This window comes from Mustelus asterias, chromosome 26 (assembly GCF_964213995.1).
Source record: "Mustelus asterias chromosome 26, sMusAst1.hap1.1, whole genome shotgun sequence".
NCBI lineage: Eukaryota > Metazoa > Chordata > Chondrichthyes > Carcharhiniformes > Triakidae > Mustelus > Mustelus asterias.
This window is the reverse complement of record NC_135826.1, coordinates 50,323,422-50,351,194: the sequence shown is the minus strand read 5'-3', so window position 1 is coordinate 50,351,194 and position 27,773 is coordinate 50,323,422. Positions and strand designations below refer to the sequence as shown.

Sequence of the window (27,773 nt, the reverse complement as noted above, 5' to 3'; positions counted from 1 at the left end):
AGACAGAGGGTGGTGGTGGATGGAAAATTTTCGGATTGGAGGCAAGTTGCTAGCGGAGTGCCACAGGGATCAGTGCTTGGTCCTCTGCTCTTTGTGATTTTTATTAATGACTTAGAGGAGGGGAATGAAGGGTGGATCAGTAAATTTGCTGATGACCCCAAGATTGGTGGAGTAGTGGATGAGGTGGAGGGCTGTTGTAGGCTGCAAAGAGACATAGATAGGATGCAAAGCTGGGCTGAAAAATGGCAAATGGAGTTTAACCCTGATAAATGTGAGGTGATTCATTTTGGTAGGACTAATTTAAATGTGGATTACAGGGTCAAAGGTAGGGTTCTGAAGACTGTGGAGGAACAGAGAGATCTTGGGGTTCATATCCACAGATCTCTAAAGGTTGCCACTCAAGTGGATAGAGCTGTGAAGAAGGCCTATAGTGTGTTAGCTTTTATTAACAGGGGGTTGGAGTTTAAGAGCTGTGGGGTTATGCTGCAACTGTACAGGACCTTGGTGAGACCACATTTGGAATATTGGGTGCAGTTCTGGTCACCTCACTAAAAGAACGATGTGGAAGCGCTGGAAAGAGTGCAGAGGAGATTTACCAGGATGCTGCCTGGTTTGGAGGGTAGGTCTTATGAGGAAAGGTTGAGGGAGCTAGGGCTGTTCTCTCTGGAGCGGAGGAGGCTGAGGGGAGACTTAATAGAGGTTTATAAAATGATGAAGGGGATAGATAGAGTGAACGTTCAAAGACTATTTCCTCGGGTGGATGGAGCTATTACAAGGGGGCATAACTGTAGGGTTCGTGGTGGGAGATACAGGAAGGATATCAGAGGTAGGTTCTTTACGCAGAGAGTGGTTGGGGTGTGGAATGGACTGCCTGCAGTGATAGTGGAGTCAGACACTTTAGGAACATTTAAGCGGTTATTGGATAGGCACATGGAGCACACCAGGATGATAGGGAGTGGGGTAGCTTGATCTTGGTTTCAGATAAAGCTCGGCACAACATCGTGGGCCGAAGGGCCTGTTCTGTGCTGTACTGTTCTATGTTCTATGTTCTACTGACAAGAAAGTTTTTTTTGCTTTTCTCAATGTTACTCCCCAGTCAGCCTAAAAGGTATGGAGGAGTGCTTGGTGACTTTCTCTATGACCCCCCCTCATGCTCGCAAATGCGTATTGCAGATTTTCAAAAGGTGGTTGTAGAGAAGGGATTGTGACATTTTAAAAAATGGAGAGGAAGCTTTATTGTGCCAAATGTGATTTGTAAAAAAGTTATTGAGGAGCTGTTTAGCTGCCTCACAGCACCAGGGACCAGGGTTCAATTCCAGTCTCTGGTGACTGTGTGGAATTTGCACGTTCTTCCCGTGTCTGCGTGGGTTTCCTCCCACACACCAAAGGTGTGCGGGGTTAGGTTGATTGGCCATGCTAAATTGCCCCTTAGTGTAAGGGGAATAGCAGGGTAAATATGTGGGGTTATGACGGTTTGGGTGGGATTGTGGTTGGCGCAGGCTCGATAGGCCAAAAGGGCTCCTTCTGCACTGTAGGAATTCTGTGGTTCCGTGTTTTCCAATTTTTACCATAACCTATCTGCTGGAATCCATGGAGGCATCTGAAAAGTTTAGAGGGGGAAAACCAGCGACAAACAGATGAGATGTTGTCTGACAAAATCCCACACAGCTTAAAAACATTACTTACAAAACAAAATGAAAATCAGAAGAAATGCTTCAACTTTTTCAAATGAAAGTTTATAGGACATTTTTACGTATGATATCACCACATAAAGAGTTTATTCTTCCACCAAAGCATCACATCATTGCCCACAAGTTCCATAATATTAGCTGCAATTATACCATCCATCTATTTCCGATACCAAATGCTTAATCTTCTTTCCCTCTTTATTTTCTTCTGCAGTTGGAGAATTCCGTAGAGAAGTGCTTCAGCTGTGGGCGGGCAGCCTAATGTAAAACGGACAATGTCAATTGGTCCAGATAACATTTTAGGTAATCACAAAGAGAATGGCAACACTTTTGAATAAATTTAATATGAACTGAGATTTAACTGTGCAACACAAAAGTGGCTCTTAGGTTTCAGGTAAGACTTTCTCTCCCTTGATTCCTCCTATCTCCAAACAAACCAGAAGCATCTAGTAATGGTTTTCAGTGTGGTCCATGGACCATTAGTCCACGAGCTGGTCCAAAATTCAAGTCACTGGTGTGCAATTCCATGGCCATACAAAAGAACAGGCTAGACCTCTAATACCCACTATGAGATCCAAGAGGCAGACATGCTCCCGTGTGCATGGCAGGAGTTGTCATAGACGAAATCAACAAGGTAGCTTTAGAAACAAGATTTATGTTACAGTTGCATTATATAGCTGCAAGATGGCCAATAAATGCTGGCCAGCCAGCGATACCCATGTCCCATGAATGAATTTTAAAAATCTGATTTTCTACACTTGTGGGGATGAAACCAGCTGAATGTGGAGCCTGAGATGAGAACTGAAGCCCTCCAGCTTGAAACCAGGTATCAACTTGTGTCTCATCTTATGCAATGCCATTCTGCCCATTAATTCTGAGAAGTTTGTTTGCTGTGGCAAAAAGTGGGTGAGGTAGGACCGGTGGGTGGTCCAGGGGGTCTTCTGCCCTATTTAAGTGATTTGTGGATGAAAAGGTTTCAAGGATCTCTGCAGTAGAAGTTCACCACTGGCAGGTTACTCCATCTGAATAGCACCACAGTTGAGCCAGTCTTCAGCTGGCAAGAAAGTATGTGCTCTCCAGCAGGGTTTAGAGACCTATAAGATAATGAAGGGGTTGGATAGGATAGAGATGGAGAGATTCTTTCCACTTAGAAAGGAAACTAGAACTAGAGGGCACAGCCTCAAAATAAAGGGGGGTCAGTTTAGGACAGAGTTGAGGAGGAACTTCTTCTCTCAGAGGGTGGTGAATCTCTGGAATTCTCTGCCCACTGAAGTGGTGGAGGCTACCTCGTTGAATATGTTTAAATCACGGATAGATGGATTCCTGATCGGTAAGGGAATTAGGGGTTATAGGGATCAGGCGGGTAAGTGGAACTGATCCACTTAGATCAGCCATGATCTTATTGAATGGCGGGGCAGGCTCGAGGGGCTAGATGGCCTACTCCTGCTCCTATTTCTTATGTTCTTATGTTCTTTACAGGACTAGCAGCAGGAGCCCTGAATGATTTTCCCCACACCAATCTACAGCAACCCTAACTGAGATCAGCCAACATGACAGAAATTGCAAATCAAATCTGGAACTTCCTGGTCTGCATGGCTCTCAACTACACAATCACCTCGTCAACTGAGTCAACAAGGGGGGTGCTGGCTTTCAGGGAGTTAATCCACTAATTGAAACTAATTCTCCCTCATCAACCCACCCTACAGTCTTCTCTGCTGGTCACATGCTTTTAACTTTATTCCACCAATGAGCCAGGCCCTTGGTTGGTAGAAATGAGTGAAAGAACCAAGTCTCTGCTCTTCTATCTTATTCATGGCATCTATTCAATAGGCACCAGTTCCGCTTATGACTTAATTTTCTCATTTCCTTACTGGGACAGTGTAAGGACCGAGACACTACCAAATATTTAACAGGACAATTAAAGAAAATCACATCAAGTGGGCATTAGTTACAAGGCCAGCATTTATTGCTCAGCCCTAACTGCCCTCAAGAAGGTGGTGATGGTGAACCGCCTTCTTCAATACAACTGATTGACTTGCTATGCCATTTCAGGAGACAGTTCAGAGTCAACCACATTGCTGTGGGTCTGGAGTCACATATAGGTCAGACTGGATTAAGAAAGATACATAGAAAATAGGAGTAGGCTATTTGGCCCTTTGAACCTGCTCCATCATTCATTTTGATCATGGCTGGTCATCTATATTCAATATCCTGATCCCACCTTCTTCCCCATATCCGTGAATACCTTTAGCCCCAAGAGCTATATCTAATTTCTTCTTGAAATCACAACTTTTTGGCCTCAACTACTTTCTGTGGTAGTGAATTCCACACATTCACCACTCTTTGGCTGAAGAAATTTCTCTTCACCTCAGTTCTAATAGGTTTACCCCGTATCCTAAAACTATGACCCTTAATTCTGGACCGCCCCACCATCGGGAACATTCTTTCTGAACCTACCCTGTCTAATCCTGTTAGAATTTTATAAATTTTTATGAGATCCCCCCTCACTCTTCTAAACTCTGATGAAGGCAGGGATTTATGGAGTTGGGGTGGAAACTAAAGGCCAAGACTGACAGAGTGGTTATCTCTGGACTCTTGCCTGTACCACGGGATAGTTTAGAGAGGAATAGGGAGAGGGAAGGTTTGAATTCATGGCTGAGGGGATGGTGCAGGAGGGAGGGGTTCAGGTACTTAAGCAATTGGGGCTCGTACTGGGGAAGGTGTGACCTCTATGAGAAGGATGGTCTACACCTTAATCAGAAGGGGACCAATATCCTGGGGGGTAAATTTGCTAAGGCCATGCAGGGAGGTTTAAACTGATTCGGGGGGGGGGGAGGGATCCTGAGTAGTGGGGCTGAAAGTGAGGGATGCATGGATGGGGACTGCAATGCACGGCATTGCAGAGGTGGGGTGGAGCAGGGTTTGAAATGTGTATACTTCAATGCCAGGAGTATTCGCAATAAAGTGGGTGAACTTGCAGCGTGGATCAGTACCTGGGACTTCGATGTTGTGGCTATTTCAGAGACATGGATAGAGCAGGGGCAGGAATGGATGCTGCAGGTCCCGGGGTTCAAATGTTTTAGTCGAAGTAGGGAAGGAGGTAGAAGAGGGGGAGGGGTAGCATTATTGGTCAGAGATTGTATCACAGTGTCAGAGAGGAGGTTTGATGAGGACTTATCTGTTGAGGTAGTATGGGCGGAGATTAGAAATAGGAGAGGAGAGGTCACCCTGTTGGGAGTCTTTTATAGACCTCCTAAAAGTTCTAGAGAGGTTGAGGAAAGGATTGCGGAGTCAATCCTGCTTAGGAGTGAAAGTAATAGGGCAATTGTTATGGGGGATTTTAACTTGACTAATATTGACTGGAATTGTTATAGCTCTAGCTCGTTAGAGGGGTCAGTTTTTGTTCAAAGCGTGCAGGAAGGTTTTTTGACTCAGTATGTAGACAGGCCAACTAGAGGTGAGGCTATATTGGATCTGGTGCTGGGAAATGAGCCAGACCAGGTGCTAGACTTGGAAGTTGGTGTGCATTTTGGTGATAGTGACCACAATTCGGTTACGTTCACCTTAGTGATGGAAAGGGATAGGCATGAACCTCGGGCCAGTGGTTTTAGCTGGGGGAAGGGTAATTATGAGGCTATTAGGAGAGAATTAGGAAACATAGGTTGGACTAGGAGATTACAGGGACTGGGAACGTCCGACATGTGGAGTTTTTTCAAGGAGCAGCTACTGCGAGTCTGTGATAGGTATGTCCCTGTCAGGCAAGGAGGAATTGGTAGGGCTAGGGAACCGTGGTGCACCAAAAAAGTTTCTTTGTTGGTTAAAAAGAAAAAGGAGGCTTATGTTCGGATGAGACGTGAGCACTCGGGTAGTGCACTAGAAAGCTTTAGATTGGCTAAGAGGGAGTTGAAGAGCGAGCTTAGAAGGGCTAAAAGGGGACATGAGAAGACTTTGGCGGATAGGGTTAAAGAGAATCCTAAGGCGTTCTATAGGTATGTCAAGAACAGAAGGTTGGTTAGGGCAAGTTTAGGGCCAGTTATAGATGGCAGAGGGAAGTTATGTGTGGAACCGGAGGAGATTGGTGAAGCATTGAACCAATATTTCTCTTCGGTGTTCACGCAAGGGGACATGAATATAGCTGAGGAGGACACTGGGTTGCAAGGGAGTAGAATAGACAGTATTACAGTTGATAAGGAGGATGTGCAGGATATTCTGGAGGGTCTGAAAATAGATAAATCCCCTGGTCCGGATGGGATTTATCCAAGGATTCTCTGGGAGGCAAGAGAAGTGATTGCAGAGCCTCTGGCTCTGATCTTCAGGTCGTCGTTGGCCTCTGGTATAGTACCAGAAGATTGGAGGTTAGCGAATGTTGTCCCATTGTTTAAGAAGGGGAACAGAGACTTCCCCGGGAATTATAGACCGGTGAGTCTCACTTCTGTTGTCGGCAAGATGTTGGAAAAAATTATAAGGGATAGGATTTATAGTTATTTGGAGAGTAATGAATTGATAGGTGATAGTCAGCATGGTTTTGTGGCAGGTAGGTCGTGCCTTACTAACCTTATTGAGTTTTTTGAGAAAGTGACCAAGGAGGTGGATGGGGGCAAGGCAGTGGACGTGGTATATATGGATTTTAGTAAGGCGTTTGATAAGGTTCACCATGGTAGGCTTCTGCAGAAAATGCAGATGTATGGGATTGGGGGTGATCTAGGAAATTGGATCAGGAATTGGCTAGCGGATAGGAAACAGAGGGTGGTGGTTGATAGTAAATATTCATCATGGAGTGCGGTTACAAGTGGTGTACCTCAGGGATCTGTTTTGGGGCCACTGCTGTTTGTAATATTTATTAATGATCTGGATGAGGGTATAGTTGGGTGGATTAGCAAATTTGCTGATGACACCAAAGTCGGTGGTGTGGTAGACAGTGAGGAAGGGTGTCGTAGTTTGCAGGAAGACTTAGACAGGTTGCAAAGTTGGGCCGAGAGGTGGCGGATGGAGTTTAATGCGGAGAAGTGTGAGGTAATTCACTTTGGTAGGAATAACAGATGTGTTGAGTATAGGGCTAACGGGAGGACTTTGAATAGTGTGGAGGAGCAGAGGGATCTAGGTGTATGTGTGCATAGATCCCTGAAAGTTGGGAATCAAGTAGATAAGGTTGTTAAGAAGGCATATGGTGTCTTGGCGTTTATTGGTAGGGGGATTGAATTTAGGAGTCGTAGCGTTATGTTGCAACTGTACACAACTCTGGTGCGGCCGCACTTGGAGTACTGTGTGCAGTTCTGGTCCCCACATTACAGGAAGGATGTGGAGGCTTTGGAGAGGGTGCAGAGGAGGTTTACCAGGATGTTGCCTGATATGGAGGGGAGATCCTATGAGGAGAGGCTGAGGGATTTGGGATTGTTTTCGCTGGAAAGGCGGCGGCTAAGAGGGGATCTTATTGAAACATATAAGATGATTAGAGGTTTAGATAGGGTGGATAGTGATAGCCTTTTTCCTCTGATGGAGAAATCCAGCACGAGGGGGCATGGCTTTAAATTGAGGGGGGGTAGTTATAGAACCGATGTCAGGGGTAGGTTCTTTACCCAGAGGGTGGTGAGGGATTGGAATGCCCTGCCAGCATCAGTAGTAAATGCGCCTAGTTTGGGGGCGTTTAAGAGATCCGTAGATAGGTTCATGGACGAAAAGAAATTGGTTTAGGTTGGAGGGTCAGTTTTTTTTTTAACTGGTCGGTGCAACATCGTGGGCCGAAGGGCCTGTTCTGCGCTGTAATGTTCTATGTTCTATGTTCTATGAATAAAATCCTAACCGACTTTGACTCTTCACATTTGACAGACCTGCCATCCCAGGGATCAGCCTGGTAAACCTTCGCTGTACTCCCTCTATAGCAAGGGCATCCTTCCTTTGGTAAGGACACCAAAACTGCACACAATACTCCTGGTGTGGCTTCACAAACACCCTATACAATTGCAGCAAAACATTCCTATACTCAATCCTCTCACTATGAAGGCCAACATACTATTTGCCTTCTTTACTGGCTGCTGTATCTGTGTGCTTACTTTCAGTGACTGATGCACGAGGGCACCAAGGTCTTGTTGAGTATCCAACTCTCAATTTACACCCACTTAAATAATAATCTGCCTTCCTATTTTTTGCTACCAAAGTGGATAATCTCACATTTATCTACATTATACTGCACCTGCCCACTCACTCAGTCTGTCACTGAATGGAATATTTCCTTCTTTAAAGGACATTGGTGAATCAGATGGATTTTTATTACAATCTGATAGCTTTGTGGCTGCCACCCTTTTTTAAAAAACTCCAGATGTATTTAATCAATTAAATTTAAATTCTATAGCTGCCTTGTGGGATTTGAACTCACGTCTAGGCCTTTGAATTATTAGTCCAGTAGCATAAACACTTTGCTAACGTATCCCCTCTATCATTGGTAAATTAGCAACTTTCTCTAGGATAACTGCACTCACCTGGAACATAAATATCTACCGGCACAATTCTGTCACAGCCCCTCACCACGGCGTAGGAGTAATGGTAATAACCACCACCATTTGCACAGCTGTAAGAACAATATCACCATTAGAATTTTTGCCCTCAGTGTGGTGATCATACAACTAAAAGTGCCGCAAAATTTAGTAGTGTGCTCACCTGCCCATGGAGACTACATAGCGAGGTTCAGGCATCTGATCATAAACCTGCAGTGCACAATAATAAAAGTAAAGCAGAGTTCATCTTTACATTGTTAATAGCTTGCTCTTTTGTAAATTTCTGATGTTGCTGGCCCTTGCTGGAGTCCTGGCGGCCTGCAGCAACATGCAAAATGGTCAAACATCAGAGTGAACTGAAACTGGGAGTTAGGGAGCTAACTGACCATTAATAGGCTGGGGCTCTTTTGTTCTAGACAGATAAAGGTTTAAAAATGATCTAATATAGATCTTTAAAGTTATGACTAGGTTCAAATGGTAGACATAGAGAAGATGTCTTTGGGACGGCACAGTGCCAGAGTTAGTATTTCGGAAAAACCTGCATGCGAAATAACAGATCTTCAGACATCAAAGAACAAAGAAAAAGAACAAAGAAAATTACAGCACAGGAACAGGCTCTTCGGCCCTCCAAGCCTGCACCGATCCTTTGCTTATTAAACATAAATTCATTTACGATAAAAATAATTGCAGACACGACTTGTTTTAAAAGGAACAAAAACAGAAAAGGGCTGGGAACATAGCAGGTCAATCAGCTATGTGGCTAAAAAAACTTTTGGGTTGTACCCATCAGTCCATTGTTCTCATCACAAATGCTACCTGGGTGACCTGCTGCGCCTCTCCAGTTTCTCTGTTCTAGCTTCATTTTTTGCAGCCTTTGGAAGGTTTAAACATTGAATTATGTTAAGAGGGGGGTACCTGTAGAAAACACAACCACAAAACCATTGGGTTACCTTTCGAAGGGCTGGAGCCATTTTGTTTGTGAGGGTGCCAGCCACGATCATAACGTCCGACTGCCGAGGACTGGCACGGAAGACTATGCCGAACCTGTCCATGTCATACCTAGGCGCTGCCATGTGCATCATTTCGACGGCGCAGCAGGCGAGCCCAAAGGTCATGGGCCACAAAGAGCTCTGAAAGCATTCAAAATGAAAATCCTTTTGAACACATATGCTTCCCACTTCCAATCAATAATTTAACATAATGCCTTTGTGACATGTACAGCAAACAGAATATGGATAAAGGGAGAAATTACAACTGCAGGTTTTATTACTATTGAATATGATACACAGTGGCATATTAAAACGTGTTCTTAGTGTCCCCAAAGATCCACGCTAGTACATAATAGCCAAATGCATTCTTAAACACAATTAGTTAGCATAAGTTGACATTTATTGATTTTTAATTATTTGCTTATCCACAGACATACACAGACCAATGCAATCTGCAGCACTCACCCGCCGGGCCCAATTTATCAGCTCATCTAGTTTTGTGATGACAAACTCCCCTTTATTGCTGGGAAGTGAAGACTTCTTGGCAGCTACTGCACTGCTTGTCTGTTTTGCCAGTGTGGAGCTGTAAACAAATAATTCCAGTCCCATTTAGATTTTAAATAAAAGCTCCAGAACAAAAAAATGTCAAATTCACAGTGAAGTTACAGAGATATTCTTGGAGATTGGACAGATTCAGTTAATCTGTTCAAGTCACAAAAATAAAATGGACAGAATGGTTATGAGGATGATTGAGGTAGTCATGCAAGGCCCACGGAGGGAGTGGGCCGAATGGTCTTTCTCGTTCCAGGTTTACGGTCTTGGCTCAGTCAACATCTTAGAGAGAAACAGCAATGCTTCGAGCGAGACCCACCTACGAAACTGATTCTTCTTTCAGACATGCTGCACATTTCCAGTATTTCCTGATTTTAATCGCCACTCTATTTATTCAAATTGATAAAATGTGACATTGTTAAATTGAACATTTTTAATAAAAACAAGCATCTTATTGGGATTAAACCTTAACCAGTGCTGCCATTTTCACTTGGAAAGGTGCTGGTAATGGATGATGGCTATACAATAAGTGGAATTGTGGGCTGGTACTTGGGGTGGGTTTCCCTCATGGTAGACAAGTCTGAGGAGTGTTTAAGTTTATTTATTAGTGTCACAAGTAGGTTTACATTAGCATTGCAATGAAGTTACTGTGAAAATCCCCTAGTCACCACACTCCGGCGTTTGTTCGGGTACACTGAGGGAGAATTTAGCATGGCCAATGCACCTCACCAGCACGTCTTTTCGGACTGTGGGAGGAAACCAGAGCACCCAGAGGCAACCCATGCAAACACAAGGTGAACGTGCAGACTCCGCACAGACAGTGACCCAGAGCGGGTCCCTTGTGCTGAGAGGCAGCAGTGCTAACCACTGTGCCGTGCCGGGGCGGCACGGTAGCATAGAGGTTAGCACTGCTGCTTCACAGCTCCAGGGACCTGGGTTCGATGCTCGGGTCACTGTCTGTGTTGAGTTTGCACGTTCTCCGTGTCTGCGTGGGTTTCCTCCGGGTGCTCCGGTTTCCACCCACAGTCCAAAGGTTAGGTTGATTGGCCAAGCTAAATTGCCCCTTAGTGTCCCGGGATGCGTAGGTTAGAGGGATTAGCGGGTAAAATATGTAGGGATACGGGGATAGGGCCTGGGTGGGATTATTGTCGGTGCAGACTCGATGGGCCGAATGGCCTCTTTCTGCACTGTAGGGTTTCTATAATTCAGTGTTTTTCCTCTATTATTATCATAGTGGTCCACACTCCAAGGATCTACTTGTTGTTCTCCTGCCACATTCCTTGGTCACCTCTTTGCTGAAATTTTCAGGCTTCCTCGGCTACAACCATTTCACACTTCCTCTAGGTCACTTCCCTGTTTTCTTTTCAGCTGTGGTCTTCACTGCCGTGGCTTACTTCAACAATTCAAGAGTACATGTGCATACTTACACATGTGCACTCACTACATACACTCACATTAGGACCAGCCTTTCAGCTGGCTTTTATCCCAGTCTTTGCATGTTGCTGGAAGGCAAAAGCCACAAATCTCTCTAGGATATTATGCACAAGATATCTCTTGAATAGATGATGCTCATCTTCCATTATCTCCCATTGTCTCCACTGGATATGACGATTAACTTCTGTATGCTTTAGAAGTAATCTTTGTTTGGAAACAGGGAAGGATTCTATTCTATTGCCTCACAGCTTATCAACCTTATCAAGCTTATGGTAAAAAATTGCAACATGCTGCTGTGCAGAGGGACCTGAGTGTCCTTGTGCAGGAATCTCAAGGAGTTGGTTTGCAGGTGCAGCAAGTAATTAAGAAGGCAAATGGAATTTTGTCCTTCATTGCTAGAGGGGTGCAGTTTAAAAACAGCGAGATTATGTTGCAGCTGTATAAGATGCTGGTGAGGCCACACCCAGAGTACTGTGTACAGTTTTGGTCTCCTTACTTGAGAAAGGATGTACTGGCACTGGAGGGGGTGCAGAGAAGATTCACTAGGTTGATTCCAGAGTTGAGAGGGTTGGCTTATGAGGAGAGACTGAGTGGACTGGGGTTATACTCATTGGAATTCAGAAGAATGAGGGGCGATCTTATAGAAACATATAAGATTATGAAGGGAATAGATAAGATAGAAGCAGGGAAGTTGTTTCCACTGGCGGGTGAAACTAGAACTAGGGGGCATAGCCTCAAAATAAGGGGAAGCAGATTTAGGACCAAGTTGAGGAGGAACTTCTTCACACAAAGTGTTGTGAATCTGTGGAATTCCCTGCCCAGTGAAACAGTTGAGGCTATCTTATTAAATGTTTTTAAGACAAGGATAGATAAATTTTTGAACAGTAAAGGAATTAAGAGTTATGGTGAGCGGGCGGGTATGTAGAGCTGAGTCCACAAAAAGATCAGCCATAATCTTATTGAATGGTGGAGCAGGCTCGAGGGGCCAGATGGCCTACTCCTGCTTCTGCTCCTAGTTCTTGTGTTCTTATAACCTCCAGTAACTTAGTCAGTGACTGATTTTGCATCCTCCGGCACCTTTGGTTTGTATGTCCATTTTTTAAAAACTCGCAGTTTTAGTCAATATTTCTGGACATAATTTGGTGTTTTTCCTCCATTATTATCATAGGTGCAAACCAGTGAAACTGTTCAAAATAGCATTTAATATGTCATAAACTGTGCTTTTATAATTGACATCTGTGTAATGCCCAATAATAAGTGCAATTTGCCCAATATTGCCTGTGTTGAGTATGGATAATGCCAATGATGGCAACTGCTCAACACACTGTGTACTATTTATACCTCCAATGATCAGCTTAATACCATTTCCACTACAATTTGACCAGACTGACATATAGTCTACACCACACAGATGTAAATGCTTTAGAGGCAGTTCAGAGGTTTACTAACCTAATACCAGGAATGGATGGGTTGTCTTAAGAGGAAAGGTTTAACAGGTTAGGCTTCAATTCACTGGAGTTTAGAAGAGGAAGAGGAAAAATTGAAACCTTTAAGATTGTGAGATGTCTTGACAGGATGGATGTAGAAAGGATGTTTCCTCTTGTGAGAGAATCTAGAACTAGACGTCACTGATTAAGAATAAGGAGACACTTATTTAAGACCGAGATGAGAAGTTTTTTCTCTCTCAAAAGGTCTTGAGTCTTTGGAACATTTTTCCTCAAAAGGCAGCGGAAGCAGAGTCTTTGAACATCTTTAAGGAAGAGCAAGATAGATTCTTGATTAACAAGGGGGGGGGGGTGAAAAGTTTTCAGGGGTCAGCAGGAATGTGGAGTTGAGGTTAAAATCTGATCAGCCATGATCTAATTGAATGGCCAAGCAGGCTCATAGGGCCAAGTGGCCTACTCCTGCTCCTATGGATGTGTATGTATATGGATTAGTCTTAGCAAGAATGTTTGAATTTACCTGTCTGCTTTTTCTGTCACTGTGGTTTGATGGAGACACTGTGATTGATTAGCAAGGAGTGAACTGGGTCTGAAAATAAAAAGATAGTAATTAAACAGTGTTACATAGAAACATAGAAGATAGGAGCAGGAGGCCATTTGAGCCTGATGTGCCATTCATTACGATCATGGCTGATCATCCAACTCAATAGCCTAATCCTGCTTTTTCCCCATAACCATTGATCCCATTCGCCCCAAGTGCTATATCCAGCCGCCTCTTGAATACATTCAATGTCTTGGCATCAACTACTTCCTGTGGTAATGAATTCCACAGGCTCACCACTCTTTGGGTGAAGAAATGTCTCCTCACCTCCGTCCTAAATAGTCTACCCCAAATCCTCAGACTGTGACCCCTGGTTCTGGACTTCCCCGCCATCGGGAATATCCTCCCTGCATCTACCCTGTTTGGTCCTGTTAGAATTTTATCAGTCTCTATGAGATCCCCCCCTCATTTGTCTGAACTCCAGCGAAAACAATCCTAACCTAGTCAATCTCTTCCCATACATCAGTCCCACCATCTCCGGAAACCTTCGCTGCACTCCTTCAAGAGCAAGAATATCCTTCCTTAATTTATTGATATTTCCCAAATCACAAAAGTTCAAAATATTCATCCCTTGGAAGTCATTTTTAGGTGTTTCTCAGAAATACAATATGACATCATCCAAAGTTGTTATTTGCAATGCTCCAAAAACATAGGAGACAGATAAGTTACACAGCATAAAGATCCAATCCACGGCTTTCTGGAAAGCAGCAACAGGAAGGTTCTCAAACGGTGAGCTCATTGGAAAAAATAGAAAATGCTGGAAATAATGAGCTGGTCGGGCAGCATCTGTGGCAAGAGAAGCAGAGTTATGCTTCAGGTTAATGAACCTGGAATGCTCACTCTTTTTCTTTCTTTCTGCATAGATACTGTCTGACCTGCTGATACTGTTCAACCTGCTGAGTTCTTCCAGCCTTGTCTGCTTTTATTGTAGATTTCCAACATCCACAGTTGCCTCACAGTGCCGGGGACTTGGGTTCGATTCCTGGCTTGGGTGCTATGCGGAGTCTGCCCGCCCTCCCAGTGTCTGCGTGGGTTTCCTCCAGGTGCTCCGGTTTCCTCCCAGAGTCCAAAAGAAGTGCTGCTTAGGTGGATTGGCCATGCTAAATTCTTTCTCCCTCAGTGTACCCAGACAGGCTCCAGACTAGGGGGTTTTCAATGCAGTGTTAACGTAAGCCTCCTTGTGACACTAATAAATAAAGTTAAACTTAAACTTATTTTGCTTTGGCTTTACTGAGCACTGAAACGGTGAAAGGAGGAAGCATGGTCATTTACCTGCTATTTGGGGATCTTTGCACAAACTGGCTGCCCTGTTTACCTACATAACAAGAGACTGCACTTCAAAAGTAATTAGCTGTGAAGGACATCCTGAGGATGTGACAGTTTCTGTATGAATTTTTTAAAGAACCGGATTCCAAAAGGTTAAACTTCATTCAAAATTTCAACAATTATGGCATTTTTATTCATTAATAAAAATTCACTTGGAGATTGTATTTTCTGTTTTCAAAAAAGTCATGCGACAGTGATGGGTGCGAGTGGTAATAACAGCGCAAACACAAGTGTACAAACACAGCAGAAAGATGCATTGAGGATTCTTGCACTAGGTGAAATCTCTAACTAGATATAAAGTAGAAGGGGTTGCTGAAATAGTGCGAGGTCTGAACCAATAAGTAGTTTTTTAAAAAAGTTTGTATTAGTCATAAGTAAGGCTTACATTAACACTGCAAAGAAGTTACTGTGAAATTCCCCTAGTCGCCACACTCCGACGCCTATTTTGGACTGTGGGAGGAAACCGGAGTTCCCGGAGGAAACCCATGCAGACACGGGGAGAATGTGCAAACTCCACACAGACAGTGACCCAAGCCGGGAATCAAACCTGGATCCCTGGAGCTGTGAGGCAGCAGTGCTAACCACTGTGCCGCGCAAAGACGACCTTATTAATTTTTTTTCCGATGCCCTGGGAGTAAAATTTGAGATTTGTTTTCAAATCCAAAGGGGCAGCAGAGTCAAGCAAGCGTCAACTCATTTTTAAAAAAATAATTTATTCGTGGGACATGGGCGTCGCTGGCTGGCCAACATTTGTTGCCCATCCCTAATTGCCCTTCAACTGAGTGGCTTGCTAGGCTGTTTCAGAGGGCAGTTGAGAGCCAACCACATTGTGTGGCTCTGGGGTCACATGTAGGCCTATAAAATAATGAGTGGCATTGATAAGGTAGATCGTCAATATCTTTTCCCAAAGGTAAGGGAGTCTAAAACTAGAGTGCATAGGTTTACGGTGAGAGAGGAGAGATATAAAAGGGTCCAGAGGGACAGCTGTTTGACACAGAGGGTGGCGAGTGTCTGGAATGAGCTGTCAGAGGCAGTAGTAGAGGCAGGTACAATTTTGTCTTTTAAAAAGTATTTGGACAGTTACATGGGTAAGATTGGTATACAGGGATATGGGCCAAACACGGGCAATTGGGACTAACTTAATGGTAAAAACTGGGCAGCATGGACAAGTTGGGCTGAAGGGCCTGTTTCCATGCTGTCAACCTCTATGACTAGGTAAGGACAGCAGATTTCCTTCCCTAAAGGACATTAGTGAACCAGATGAGATTTTTTGGAATTACTCTGGGTGCATCTTTTAATCTTCCTGTTGTTAGATAACTATGAAACATTCCCAGGGATTCCAAATACATATCTCATCCCCGACAGAATGCTTCCGATTCTACACTTGACACTACTAATATTGGAACAGTGACAGCAGGAGGGCAGAGAGTAAATTTATGAGAGCTTTCAGTGCTTGTCAAATACTTAAACCTTTTAAAAGTTGGACACAAAGATAACAAGCAGCTAATCATTTAAGAATTTAGAATCCAAACATTTCATTCACCAGGTTCTTTTTAGAATATTAATATTTTCATTCAAAATATGCCTATTTTCGAAAATAAAAGCAGAAAATGCTAGAAATACTCAACAGGTCTGGCAGCAAATGTGTAAAGAGAAACAGTCAACATTTCTGGCTCTGATTTACCAACTATCTTAGTTTAAAATTTCACAGCTTTAAAGCACAATTTTGATATCATGCAAATACCATAACAGTTTTAACTACCTCACTCAAGCACTGCATTTTGAGTACAATTCGTCCACTTCCATCTTCACTAAACCAACTGCAATTTTGCCACTCTGACACAGGAAATGTAAAGAGCAAAATGAAAGTAGCTGACAGCATGATACTCTGGCAAAATATGGGAGAAAGGAGCTTGAGCAGTCATTACAAACACACTGCCCCCCACAAAATCCTTGACAATTGGGAAAGCAAAATCAAAAAAGGATACCAAGATATGGACCTAGAATGCAAACCTTTTCTTTCTCTTTCAGATGCTGACACATTTCCAGCATTTTCTGAAAATTCCAAATTTCCACAACTCACCTCTAGATCAAAATATAAATTTAGCTAGTGAGTCTGTTTTTAATTTGAGTTTAAAATTTCCAACTTTGTGCAGCGTGCCCCACCCCCTGTGGCTTAAAGTTGAACTAATCCCACAACTGTCCAAGTCTCCTCAGCCCAAGAGACAGCAGCTGAGCAGCCTTTTAGTCTAGAGATACCTTTTTACAAAGTAATGTCAGGCTTACGGATTTACCTGCAGACAATGGGTACGAATCTGCCGAGGCGCAGAACTGCAAAAAACAAGTTTTAAAAAGTAAATAAATGAGTAATAAGAATCTAAATAAGAAATACAATTCAATCCTGTTATTAAATTGAATATTGTTAATATTTATTCATCTTGCACTATATAGTTTAGATAGCTGGTAGCAAACCTATGAACTATGAGAACACAAGTTTGACCAGTTTAACATGAGAACCAGGACACAAGATCTAGCCGCAATAAAATGGAGGTTTGACTATTGATATGAACAGTTACAAGTCTGTTAGTTCACCTTTACATAGATTCATAGAATTAAACGTAGAAACATTGAAAATAGGTGCAGGAGTTGGCCATTCAACCCTTCAAGCCTGCACCACCATTCAATATGATCATGCACTTTCAGTATCCCACTCCTGTTTTCTCTCCATACCCCTCGATCCCTTTTAGCCACAAGGGCCACGTCCAGCTCCCTCTTGAACATATCTAACGAACTGGCCCCAACAGTTTTCTGTGGTAGAGAATTCCACAGGTTCACAGCTCTCTGAGTGAAGAAGTTCTTTCTCAATTCAGTCCCGAATGACTTACCCCTTATTCTTAGACTATGACAGCACAGAAGGTAGTAACTTGGCTCTTCAAGCCAGTGCTGGCTCTCTGCAGGAGGAGTTTAGTTAGTGCCACTCTCTCGCGTTTCCCTGTACCCCTGCAAATTTCTTCCTTTCAGGTACTTAATGTTTTCCCTTTGAAAGCCGCTATTGAATCTACCTCCCGCACACCTTCAGGCAATTTATTCTCTCTCAAAATGTGAGTGTCACCAGCTCGGTCAGTAATTATTGTCCACCCCCAACTGCCCTTGTGAAGGTGATGAGCTGCTTTCTTGAACAACAGAAGTCTGTGTGGTGTAGGTACACCCACAGTGCTGTTAGGGAGCGAATTCCAGGATTTTGACCCGGTGACACTGAAGGAATGCACTCCAGATCTTAACCACTTGTTGCATAAACAAGGCGACCCCCATCCGGCCTTTGGTTCTTTTGCCATTCACTTTTAATCTGTTTCCTCAGATTTCCTCAGGCCTTCCACCAATGGGAACAGTTTTTCTCTGTTGGTAACAATGGAGATTTGAACACCTCTGTCAAATCTCCTCACAACCATTCCTATCCTAAAGAGAACAACCAAGCTTTTCCAACCTATTCATTTAACTGGAGTTCTTCATCCCTGGAACCATTCTCATAAATACTTTCTGCACCCACTCAAACATCACTTACTCCTTAAGTTGCTGTGCCCAGAATTGGACATAAAAGTTTTTTTTAAGTTTAAAGTTAATTTATTAGTGTCACAAATAGGTTTATATTAACACTGAAATGAAGTTACTGTACAATGCAAGCCAATGTTATTCCTTTGTTTCAGAAGGGTAGCAAGAATAATCCAGGTAATTACAGGCCGGTGAGCCTGACGTCAGTGGGAGGGAAATTATTGGAGAGAATTCTTCGAGCCAGGATTTACTCCCACTTGGAAATAAGTGGACGTATTAGCGAGAGGCAACATGGTTTTATGAAGGGGAGGTCGTGCCTCACGAACTTGATCGAGTTTTTCAAGGAAGTGACGAAGATGATTGTTGAGGGTAGGGCAGTGGATGTTGACTCCGATAAGGCCTTTGACAAGGTCCCTCATGGCAGACTGATGCAGAAGGTGAAGTCGCTTGGGATCAGAGGTGAGCTGGCAAGGTGGATACAGAACTGGCTCGGTCACAGAAGACAGAGGGTAGCAGCAGAAGGGTGTGTTTCTGAATGGACATCTGTGACAAGTGGCGTTCCTCAGGGATCAGTGCTAGGACCTTTGCTGTTTGTAATATATATATATAAATGATTTGGAGGAAAATGTAACTTGTTTGATTAGTAAGTTTGCGGACGTCACAAAGGTTGGTGGATTTGTGGATAACGATGAGGACCGTCAGAGAATACAGCAGGAGATAGATCAGTTGGAGACTGGGGCGGAGAGATGGCAGATGGAGTTTAATCCGCACAAATGTGAGGTAATGCATTTTGGAAGGTCTAATACAGATAGGAAATATACAATAAATGGCAGAACGCTTAAGAGTACTGATAGGCAGAGGGATCTGGGTGTACAGGTACACAGGTTATTGAAAGTGGCAACGCAGGTGGAGAAGGTAGTCAAGAAGGCATACGGCATGCTTGCCTTCATTGGCCGGGGTACTGAGTTTAAAAATTGGCAAGTCATGTTGCAGCTTTATAGAACCTTAGTAAGGCCGCACTTGGAATATAGTGTTCAATTCTGGTCGCCATTTCCTCCAGGTGCTCCGGTTTCCTCCCACATTCTGAAAGACATGCTGGTTAGGTGCATTGACCATGCTAAATTCTCTCTCAGTGTATCCAAACAGGTGCTGGAATGAGGCGACTGGGGGATTTTCACAAAGAACAAAGAAAATTACAGCACAAGGACAAGTCCTTCGGCCTTCAAAACCTCTAACCGACCATGCTGCCCGACTGAATTAAAACCCCCTACCCTTCCGGGGACCATATCCTCCCATTCATGTATTTATCAAGACGCCCCTTAAAAGTCACTATCGTATCTGCTTCCACTACTTCCCCCGACAGCAGGCTCCGGGCACCACCCTCTGTGTAAAACACTTGCCTCGTACATAACTATAGGGTTCGTGGTGGGAGATACAGGAAGGATATCAGAGGTAGGTTCTTTACGCAGAGAGTGGTTGGGGTGTGGAATGGACTGCCTGCAGTGATAGTGGAGTCAGACACTTTAGGAACATTTAAGCGGTTATTGGATAGGCACATGGAGCACACCAGGATGATAGGGAGTGGGATAGCTTGATCTTGGTTTCAGATAAAGCTCGGCACAACATCGTGGGCCAAAGGGCCTGTTCTGTGCTGTACTGTTCTATGTTCTATCTCCTTTAAACCTTGCCCCTCGCACCTTAAACCTATGCCCCCCTGTAATTGACTCTTCCACCCTGGGAAAAAGATTCTGACTATCCACTCTGTTCATGCCCCTCATAATCTTGTAGACTTCTATCAGGTCGTCCCTCAATCTCCGTTGTTCCAGTGAGAACAAACCAAGTTTCTCCAACCTCTCCTCGTAGCTAATGCCCTCCATACCAGGGAACATCCTGGTAAATCTTTTCTGTATCTGCTCCAAAGCCTCCATCAATCCACCAACCTTTGTGTCATCCACAAACTCACTAATCAAAGAAAGTCAGTATGTATGAAATGTCATAGAATCCCTACAGTGCAGGAGGAGGCCATTTGGCCCATTGAGTCTGTACTGACCACAATGCCACCTAGACCCTATTCCCGCATCCCCAAGCATTTACCCTGCTAATCCTCCTGACACTAGGGTCAATTTAGTGTGGCCAATCAACCTAACCCGCACATCTTTGGACTGTGGGAGGAAACCGGAGCACCCAGAGGAAACCCACGCAGACACAGGGAGAATGTGCAAACTCCACACAGATAGTGACCCACTGCCGGAATTGAACCCAAGTCCCTGGTGCTGCGAGGCAGCAGTGCTAACCACTGTGCCGCCCCAAAGTTTGGATGTAACAAAAACAGAAATGAAATGGATCTATCCAACCCCACCAAGCCATGATCAACATTGTAGAAAGAATGGGTCACATATGTGAATCCTTTCTGCACTCTGTCCAATTCCTTCACATAATTCATAAAGTGCGGTGCCCAGTAGTGGATGCAATGATTTGATTTGATGTATTGTCACATGTATTAGCATACAGTGAGAAGTATTGTCTCTTGCGTGCTATACAGACAGAGCATAGCGTTCACAGAGAAGGAAACGAGAGAGTGCAGAATGTAGTGTTACAGTCATGGCTAGGGTGTAGAGAAAGATCAACTTAATGAAGTAATACACAATGCAATGTTCAAGCTGAGGCTGAACTATTGATTTTTACAAATTCAACCTAGCTTCGCTGCTGTTGTAATCTATGCCCCTATTAATAAAACCACTCTCTCAACCTGTCTTGCCAACTTCAATGGCTTATGCAGACACACCCAGGTTCTTCTGTGTCCCTTTAGAGTTGCACCCCCTACTTTATACTGTCTCTCCGTGTTCTAACAAAGTGAGTCACTTCACATTTCTCAGCATTGAATTTCATTTCACCTGCCAACTCATTCCACCATCTTGTCTTTGTCCTTTTGAAGTGCTATGCTACCCCCCCCCTCGCAGTTCATAAGGCTTCTGAGTTCTGTACCATCCTCAAACTTTGTGCCCTGTGCACCAATGTCTAGCTCATTAATACATTATTGTTTCCAGTCTAACTTGGTCCTGAATTATTGGTTCCAGTTCAACTTCGTCCTGGACACATATTAATACATATCAGGAAAAGTAAGGGTCCCAACACCAACCCCTGGGGAACTCCATTCCAAACCTTGCTCCAGCTAGAAAACATCCATTAACCAAAACTGTTTCCTCTCACCCAGCCAATTCCATTCTCACACTGTTACTGTCCCTTTCATTCCATGAGCTACAACGTTGCTCGCAAGTCTGGTGTGTGACCCTGTATCAAATGCCTTTTGGAAGTCCACGTACACCACCATCAACAGCATTGCCCTCATCAACCCTCTCTGTTACTTCTTCAAAAAACTCCCACACGTCAGTAAAACACAATTTCTCTTGAACAAATCCATGCTGGCTTTACTTAAGTAACCCGCATTTGTCTCCATGACTATTCATTTTGTCCTAAATTGTTTCTAGTTTAACTTGGTCCCAAATTATTGTTTCCAGTTTATTTTGGTCCTGAATTATTGCTTCCTGTTTATCTTGGTCTTGAATTGTTGGATCCAGTCATCTTTTGGTCCTGAATGATTGTTTGCAGTCTATCTTGGTCCTGAATTATTGGTTCCAGTTCAACTTCGTCCTGAATTATCATTTCTAGATAGGCAGGAGGCTGCTCCAATTGTGTTGTACATCTCACACAGAAAGTAAATCTATATAAATATAGAATATGTATATATTGCGCACACATGTACAAACGATGTAAACTGTTTAATATAAAAACAGAAAATGCTGGAAAATCTCAGCAGGTCTGACAGCATTTGTGCAGAGAGAATAGAGCCAACGTTTCGAGTCAGTCAGATTTGTTCTCTTTCCACAGATGTTGTCAGACCTGCTGCGATTTTCCAGCATTTCCTCCTTTGGTTTCAGATTCCACCTGCCGCAGTGTTTTCCCTTTATCTGGGCTGTTTAATAGTTGCAGCAGTTGACAGCCCAGCACTCTCAAGGAGGAAAGGTCAGGGGAGACCGGCAGGTTTCTGGCCTTTTCTCAGGAGCGGGAATTCAGCCCCTCCATCGCCGCCCAGCCCACGAACTACAATCATCGTCCTTCCTCTCTCTCTCCTGCACCCGCGGCCGCTCGGAGAAAGACAAACCGCCGCTAAAGCGACGGCCCATCAACGCACTCACCCCCCAACGTCGCCATCTTGGCCGGAAGCTGGTGCAGCGCCGAATTGTGTCCCCCCCGGGCAGCTGGTCAAAGGTTCCGGGGAAGGGTGAATTAAAAACAAAACCGCGCCCTTCACAAAAAAGCAATGAATGCAGTGGGGAGGTCAAATAAACCCATTTTAGTCCTTTGTCACCCGCAGGCGAAGTGAGAAATTAAAATACAAATGTTCAGAAAGTCTCGCAGAAAAGAAAAGATGCCGTTCGTCCCTGGGTGGGCTCGAACCACCAACCTTTCGGTTAACAGCCGAACGCGCTAACCGATTGCGCCACAGAGACCAACTGGTTGAAGAAGTGTCGGGAAATGCCTAGAAAACCGATCGACCGCAACGCAATGGCGGCTGCGACTCGCCAGATTAAAGGGACAAAATGTTTTAAAGAAAGCCGGGCGGCAGGGAGGGGGATTTTTGAAATGGTTAGAATCCCCCACAGAATTCCGGGCCAAGCGGCCTGACTGAGCCTCCTGGCCGCACACTTGGGCCCTCAACCGTCGCTGTTGTGCATGGCGCCGAAATAGCTCAGTTGGGAGAGCGTTAGACTGAAGATCTAAAGGTCCCTGGTTCGATCCCGGGTTTCGGCAAGGTTTTTTTTCCTCTTTAACCCGCTCATCAATTTAAAGCTGCATTGGTAGGGAAACCCCAACATTTTTCCTACACTGCATTTCAATGGAAATACTTAAAACAAAACCCATTCAGGCACTCCACCCAATCTCTCATCCTTTGCCTCTCAGTTTTTCCTTCTGCTTTGAGAACTTCTTTATCCTTGGACCACCACCCCCCCCACCCCGCTGCCACAGTGCAGAAGGAGGCCATTCAGCCCACTGTGTCTGTACCGACCACAATCCTAACCCTAACCCTAACCCCCACCCTATTCCCCTAACCCTCATTTACCCTCGCTAATCCCCCTGACACTAAAGGTCAATTTAGCACGGCCAATCAACCTGACCCCCGCACATCTTTTGGAGTTACTGACAGGAAATGTTGCTGCACAAAGCCCGTACAATGATACGACACATTGGGCGCAATCTTACCAGCTTGCCGCACTGGTCGATCGGCGCGACGAGCTTGGAAAATTGCATGCAAGGCCAAAAGTCTGATTCGCTCAGGGCAGGAACTGATGGCATGGTAGTACAGTGGTTAGCACTGCTGCTTCACAGCTCCAGGGTCCCGGGTTTGATTCCCGTGCTCGGGTCACTGTCTGTGTGGAGTTTGCACATTCTCCTTGTGTCTGTGTGGGTTTCCTCCGGGTGCTCCGGTTTCCTCCCACAGTCCAAAGATGTGTGGGTTAGGTTGATTGGCCAGGTTAAAAATTGCCCCTTAGAGTCCTGAGATGCGTGGATTAGTGGGTAAATATGTGGGGGTAGGGCCTGGGTGGGATTGTGGTCGGTGCAGACTCGATGGGCCGAATGGCCTCCTTCTGCACTGTAGGATTTCTATGATTTGGCACAATTCCAGCCCGAACCCGAGAATGGCTTCCTGCCCAGAAAGGGTGCAAAGCCAATTTATTTGGTAATGCCTTAATTTAAATGCCATTAGCACGTTTGGCAGGGCTGTTTCACTCTCGCCAGGGAGACATCACGCTGGTGAGAATCACTACTGCTCTGCAGTAGCGGAGACGAGGCGCCATGGCCATGCTGGGAGAAATTGGAGGCTTGGGCTGCCAGGGGCATGGCCAGGCAGTGCCAGCCTGGCACCCTGGCAGTGCTGGGGCAATGCCAAGGAGGCGTGGCCTGAGTGAGGGTTGGTCTGCATGGATGGGGATATGAAGTGGAGATGCCGGCGTTCATGTCACACTATCTGTAATCCCCACAGCTTGCCTGGACTTGCAGAATCTCACTGGCTGTCCTGTCTGGAGACAATACACATCTCTTTAACTTGTCTTAATGCTCTCTCCACTCACATTGTTTGTACTTTTAAGACTTGATTAGCTGTAAGTATTCGCATTCCAACCATTCTTCTGTAAATTGCGTTTGTGTCTTTATATGCCCTGTTTGTGAACAGAATTCCCACTCACCTGAAGAAGGGGCTTGGGGCTCCGAAAGCTCGTGTGGCTTTTGCTACCAAGTAAACCTGTTGGACTTTAACCTGGTGTTGTTAAACTTCTTACTGTGGATGGGGATATGACAGGTGGCTTATGCAGGGGGCTGCTCTGCAAGGGAGGTAGTCATGCAAGGGGAGGGAGGGAGATCTGCAGGGGGTGGCTATGCAGAGAACGCATTTGGGGGGGAGGGGCAGAGAAGGTTGTGCCCAGGGGTGTGGGGATGGCACATCCGGGGTTCACCAGGGGACTCATGGGGAGGGTCCTGATGCTCCGATGCTGGCAACCCGTGTTGGCGTGGTGGGGTTAGAAAGGCTACTGATGATGGAGGGGGATGATATCCATTGGGTGAAGAGGGGGTTGGTGGTGGTGGGAGAGGTCTCCCGGTTTATTGGGAGAGATCGGAGAAGCTGAGCATCTGAAGCCGGCTCCCCTGGGACACTTAGGCTTCCACCCGCCCCCGCAAAGCTCCCAACTGTCAAAAACCCAAGTGTATTGAAGATTGCTGCACTCGTCCAAATAAAAGGTGTGGAAGACTTCCATTTTCAGGCTTATACAACAATTAGAATTTTTGGGGAAAATTCAGCCCATTGAATCTGAGCCATCTCTTTGAAAGAGCTATTATTTACTCACACTCCCCTGCATTTTCCCATTGTCTTCTAAACAATTCTCAAGTATTTATCCAATTCCCTTTTGAAAGTTATAATTGAATCTGCCTTCACCATGCTTTCAGGCGATACATTCTAGAACGTAACACACTGTGTAAAATATTATTTCATGTCTCGAGTTCTTTTGCTAATTACCTTAAATCAATTTCTCCAATCCTTCAAGATTTTGAACACTTCTAAATCTCCCCTGAACTTTCTCTGCTCTAAAGAGATGCACCTCAGTTTCTTTAATCTTAAAGTGAAAGTTTATTTATTAGTCACAAGTAAGGCTTAAATTAACACTGCTTAAATTAATATGCAGTTACTGTGAAATTCCCCTGGTCGCCACACTCTAGTGCCTGTTCAGATCAATGCACCTAACCAGCACATTTTTCAGACTGTAGGAGGAAACTGGAGCACCCAGAAGAAACCCATGCAGACAACGTGCAAACTCCACACAGACAGTGACCCAAGCTGGGAACGAAACCTACATCCCTAGCACTGTGAGGCAGCAGTGCTAACCACTGTGAGGCAGCAGTGCTAACCACTGTGCCACTGTGCCACCCCTATAATCTCTTCATGACCCTGAAGTCTATCAACCCTAGCGAATCCCTTTTGCATTCTCAAAGGCCTTGAAATCTTCTCAAAGTGTGGTGTCCAAAATTGGCCACAATGCACAACTCCCGGATGCCCTTTTAATAATGTTCTCAATTTGCCCTGCTACAACCAGTTGCACACAGTCCAAGGTCCTTCTATTGCTAGGATGCAGGATCAGAAACCCCTAGTTATATAATGAAGCCAGACTAGACCCTAACAATTTTCCTATTTTGGCATAAATGTGAGGAAAGGATGTTTCACCTCAGGAATAATTTCACTGACAAACGAAAGATCTTTTTATCAAAACAAACTTTATTCGTAACACAGTTTAAGTGTAACTCCAACAAAATGCAACAGTTTAACTCATAACTGTTAAACAATCTTTAAACATGAAAAGAAACAACTCTTAACTGTTAATTTATCACTCATCAGTTCCAATTAAGCAATATTTCTCTTATAGATTTAAACCCCACTTTAAAATATAGGCAGCAAATCCAAATATACTTGTTCTGACTTGGGTTAACTGCTTTGCAGCTTCTTGAGAGATTTTGTAGAGAGGAAGAGCTGCTTGCAGGCTGCTTGCAGCTGCTTGCAGGCTGCTATCTGACGAAGGGGCAGTGCTCCGAAAGCTTATGGTATTTGCTACCAAATAAACCTGTTGGACTTTAACCTGGTGTTGTGAGACTTCTTACTGTGCTATCTTTAACCAGCCCTCTCCAGCAACTGCACTCTTTTAAAAATGAAAATGAAACTGTTTTTTCCGCTACAAGCTGAGCTTTTCCCATTAACCTATTATCACATGACTCAGTCAACCTAGTCTGAAACCCCAGGAGAACTTAAGGAAACAAAGGTACATTAACTCTACAAAGTAACACATTCCTCACTAAAATGAATTATACTACTTTCTCAACAACTGCTACATTCATAGAAACATAGAAACTAGAAGCAAGAGTAGGTCATTCGGCCCTTTGAGCCTGCTCCACCATTCATTTTGATCATGGCTAATTATCGAATTCAATCTCCTGATCCTCCCTTCCCCCCATATCCCATGATCACTTTAGCCCCAAGAGCTATATCTAATTTCTTCTTGAAATCACACAACGTTTTGGCCTCAACTACATTCGGTGGTAGTGAATTCCACACATTCACCACCCTCTGGATGAAGAAATCTCTTCTCACTACAGCTCTAAAAGGTTTACCCCTTATCCTCAAACTATGATCCCTAGTTCTGGACTCCCCCACCATTGGGAACTTTCTTTCTGAATCTACCCTGTCTAATCCTGTTATAAGTTTCTATGAGATCCCCTCTCACTCTTCTAAACACCAGTGAATATAATCCTAACCGATTTAGTCTCTCCTCCTATGACAGACCTGCCATCCCAGGAATCAGCCTGGTAAACCTTCGCTGTACTTCCTCTATAGTAAGGACATCCTTCTTCAAATAAGGACACCAAAACTGCACACAATACTCCAGGTGTGGCCTCACCAGAGCCCTATACAATTGCAGCAAACCATCCCTATCCCTATACTCAAATCCTCTCGCTATAAAGGCCAACATACCATTTGCCATCTTTACTGCCTGCTGCACCAGCACATTTACTTTCAGTGACTGATTCACGAGGATTCCAAGATCTCGTTGAGTATCCACCTCTCTCAATTTACACCTAGCAAGTAATAATCTGTCTTCCTATTATTGCTGCCAAAGTGGAAAACCTCACATTTATCCACATTATATTGCATCTGCCATGCAGATACCCAAACACTCAGCCTGTCCAAATCACGCTGAAGCATCTCGGCATCCTCCTCACAGCTCGCCCTCCCATCCAACTTTGTATCATCTGCAAATTTGGAGATAATGCATTCAGTTCCCTCTTCCAAATTATTAATATATAATGTGAACAGTTGGGGTCCTAGCATAGATCCCTGCAAGTCACTGACTGCCAATCAGAAAAAGACCCATTTATGCCAACTCTTTACTTCCTATCTGCTAACTAACTTTCTATCCATCTCAAGACATTACCTGCAATCCCATGTGCTTTAACTTTACATACTAGTCTGTTATGTGACACCTCGTTGAAGGCCTTCTAAAAGTCTAAATAAACCACTGTTTCTCCTCGGTCAACTCTACTAGTTACATCCTCAAAAGATTCCAATAGATTTGTCAAGCATGATTTCCCTTTTGTAAATC

At 44.3% G+C, this 27,773-nt stretch overlaps 1 protein-coding gene and 2 non-coding genes across 3 annotated transcripts; 1 reads left to right on the top strand and 2 right to left on the bottom strand.

Moving 5' to 3' along the window:
* Window positions 1-1,714: 1,714 nt before the first annotated feature.
* ndufs7 (NADH:ubiquinone oxidoreductase core subunit S7) lies at window positions 1,715-22,804 on the bottom strand. Its single transcript, XM_078198718.1, has 8 exons — window positions 22,269-22,804; window positions 16,818-16,854; window positions 13,117-13,185; window positions 9,634-9,751; window positions 9,130-9,309; window positions 8,343-8,389; window positions 8,165-8,253; window positions 1,715-1,946 (listed from the first exon to the last, which is right to left on the bottom strand). The coding sequence occupies exons 1-8, from the start codon at window positions 22,282-22,284 to the stop codon at window positions 1,849-1,851; spliced, it is 654 nt and encodes a 217-aa protein (XP_078054844.1). The 5' UTR covers window positions 22,285-22,804; the 3' UTR covers window positions 1,715-1,848.
* Window positions 22,510-22,583, bottom strand: trnan-guu (transfer RNA asparagine (anticodon GUU)). The gene has a single exon. It is a non-coding gene; the product is annotated as a tRNA-Asn (tRNA).
* A 7-nt stretch (window positions 22,805-22,811) lies between the features above and the next one.
* trnaf-gaa (transfer RNA phenylalanine (anticodon GAA)) lies at window positions 22,812-22,884 on the top strand. Its single transcript has one exon. It is a non-coding gene; the product is annotated as a tRNA-Phe (tRNA).
* Window positions 22,885-27,773: the final 4,889 nt, after the last annotated feature.